We start from the raw sequence: 2,840 nt of genomic DNA on the forward strand, positions 1-2,840 counted from the left end.
TGGCTGTAATATCACTCCCGGCGTGAAGGAGTCACAGGCCTCAGCATCTTCCCATTTCACCTGCGGGCCTTGGCAGGTGCCAGCCGGCTGTACTGGCCATCGTCCCGCTCGCCAAGCGGCTAGGAGGAAAAAAGATGAGATGAGCTACAACTGTCCAGCCCTGGGAAAGAGGGTACAGGGTAAGCTGGCCCAAGCTTTTGGCAAGCCTTCCCTCCCTGCGGCGTGAAGGAGTCACAGGCCTCAGCATCTTCCCATTTCACCTGCGGGCCTTGGCAGGTGCCAGCCGGCTGTACTGGCCATCGTCCCGCTCGCCAAGCGGCTAGGAGGAAAAAAGATGAGATGAGCTACAACTGTCCAGCCCTGGGAAAGAGGGTACAGGGTAAGCTGGCCCAAGCTTTTGGCAAGCCTTCCCTCCCTGCACATGGAGCTTACCAATGCCAGAGAATAAGAAAGGAGCTCGCCCCATCCTCTGGGTCACACCCAAGGGGAGGTGGCTGGGAACACCCCAGCAGAGAGCAATCTCCAGCATGGCTCAATGCCTTGAGGCATTGATTATCCCCCAGCAGCTCTGCTGTCCTGGACACGCAGCCCCACACCGCACAGAAGTGCTGAAGCCCACGCACACACGTACATGCCCATACTCACCTGGTAGAGCTGCTCGTTGGCAATCAGGTTCTGCCTGTCAGAAGCTAAATAAAGAAAGAAGGTGGTCAAGGATCACAGACAACATGGTGAACATTTACAAACAAACCCAAGCGGCCAGCTGCTTTCAGCCCTGTACTTTTACTTCCTCTGGGAGGCTCAGTGGAAAGCCCCTACAAGACCCCAGATGTTTCTGTGCCACCAGCTGCTGTCCCTGGGATGATGTTTTGGTGAACCTTGTGCATCTGATAGCTTCTCCTAGGAAGCTGAGCTAGGGGCAGGAAGGGTACAGGGAGAGCTCACACGGATCCCTACCCTAGACATGCTGTGGGCTGGCTGCTGCCTACAGCTTGCAGTAACTGCGCTCTCCCTAGGGACCAGGCAGCTCCTAGAGATGCCCAAGCTCTTCCCATCCCCACCCACGGGCAGCCAGTGGGGCTCTCCCCTCACCTCGTGACATGCGTCCCTTGTCCTGGCCAGTGATGCAATACACAGCAACCGCCAAGAAGACGGTGGCAACAACATCAGCGACCACGATCCCCGAGATGGTGGGAGCATCCACTTCGATGCAGTTCTGGCACACTGGAAGCCCAAAAGGACACAGACACTGAAAGCACGGCCACGACCAGAACCCTGCCCCTTGCCCACCTCTGCCCTGCTGCTGGGGTCAGTCTGAGCCCAAAGCGCTCAGCCAGCTCTGCCAGTCCAGGCAGGCTTCAGTCCCAGGGCGAGATAAGTTTGGCTCGACCCAAGGCAGTGCTGCAAGCTGCCACATGTCCCCAGCACTCAGGGCAGGCCACAGCAGGGCCAGCGAGTGGCTAGCAGTAAGGTAGCAGGAGTTCCAGGCTATGGCACCAAACTAGGCTGTAGAGCTCCCCTGGGAACACCACATGCAGGGGAATGTGCAGCTTGGCTGTTCCCAAGGGAAACCTAGCACAGGTACTTCCAGAAACTGGTGGAACCACCCTCAAACTCTGAGAAATCAGTAGTTCCCTCAAAAATTTGCTTAGGTAAAAACTCCAGGCAGTTCTAGCTCTAGAAACCAGGTTTGCGACACTTACTTCGATAGTGCAACTGGAGGGGCGGACTTCTCTTTCCATTTTCCAGTTCACATGTGTACACGCCTCTGGGATCATCGTAAATTGTGCCCAAGTCCAGCACCGTTGTGTTTGAGATCTTACTCCCGTCTTTCAGCCACGTGACTTGACTTTGGCCGCCTGTTACACACTGCAGGAATACCTTCCCACTAGCTTCTTTCACAGTTACCTTCTGTCCTGTAACAACAAAAGAGAGCAGAGAGCATCACAGCTGAGCTTGTAACCCTCACAGCGGTGCAGAGCTCCGAAGCCTCATTCACGGAGACGGCTGCTGTAGAGAGCATCCCATTAGGCTGTCCCCTGAGCTGCAGAAAGGACACTGCAAACAAAAAGCTCTGAAAGAAGCAGACTGCCCAGCCGAAGAGCAGTCCAGTGTGCAGCAGATAGTTACACTAATGCAGGTCTGGGTAGCTTAGAGATCCAAACTCCCTTAGAGTGAAAATTAACTGGAACTAAGCATCTACCTGGGCTCTCCATGCAGGCTGTAGGTGCACAACCCTCATCCCGCATTGGTATTGAAATGCAACTTCACTGAGATACATTTCAACAGAAAGCAAAACGTTTCTGCCAGCAGGGACAGGAATGGAGCCTAAACAGGGAGGCAAAAATCCACTTTTTTTTTTTTTCCTACTCAATAGCAAAAAAAAATTTTTAGGGAAAAACATGTGAAACACTGTACAGAATTGTTTCCTTGACCCAAAGGCATCACCTTCAGAGCCTGCAAAAAGAGAGCAAATTTTCTGCCTTATTTGCTGAGCACTGGAGCACAACAGCCTCTCCTGCTTGCGTATTCGTGCCAGGTACAAAGCCCACGATTCCTTTGGCCACAGTACTGCGAAGTCCAACTTCACGTGCTCTGTTTGCACGGCACGACCCCCGTCTCAGCCATGGGGCACAGCACCGCACTGCACCGCAGCAGCGGCTGACACCCAGGGACTTACCTCGGACACCCCAGCTGGCCACGGCCAGGCTGGTGAGGAGCACCCAGGCGCCCAGGGCCCCTCTCCTCCACATGGCGCAAGCGGTGGCGGCTCTTTGCCTCGCTCAGGAGAGGATGCAGAGAGAGCTCCTCACCACGTCGCACCACCCGCCCCGAGATCT

General features: G+C 55.0%; 1 protein-coding gene across 1 annotated transcript; it reads right to left on the reverse strand.

Moving 5' to 3' along the window:
- Positions 1-256: 256 nt before the first annotated feature.
- Positions 257-2,753, reverse strand: CD3D (CD3d molecule, delta (CD3-TCR complex)). The gene is made up of 5 exons (XM_010074636.1): positions 2,681-2,753; positions 1,704-1,916; positions 1,093-1,224; positions 646-689; positions 257-319 (listed from the first exon to the last, which is right to left on the reverse strand). Exons 1-5 carry the CDS (start codon positions 2,751-2,753, stop codon positions 257-259), a joined length of 525 nt encoding a protein of 174 aa, XP_010072938.1.
- Positions 2,754-2,840: the final 87 nt, after the last annotated feature.

The sequence above is a fragment of the Pterocles gutturalis genome, unplaced genomic scaffold, assembly GCF_000699245.1.
Source record: "Pterocles gutturalis isolate BGI_N339 unplaced genomic scaffold, ASM69924v1 scaffold31962, whole genome shotgun sequence".
NCBI lineage: Eukaryota > Metazoa > Chordata > Aves > Pterocliformes > Pteroclidae > Pterocles > Pterocles gutturalis.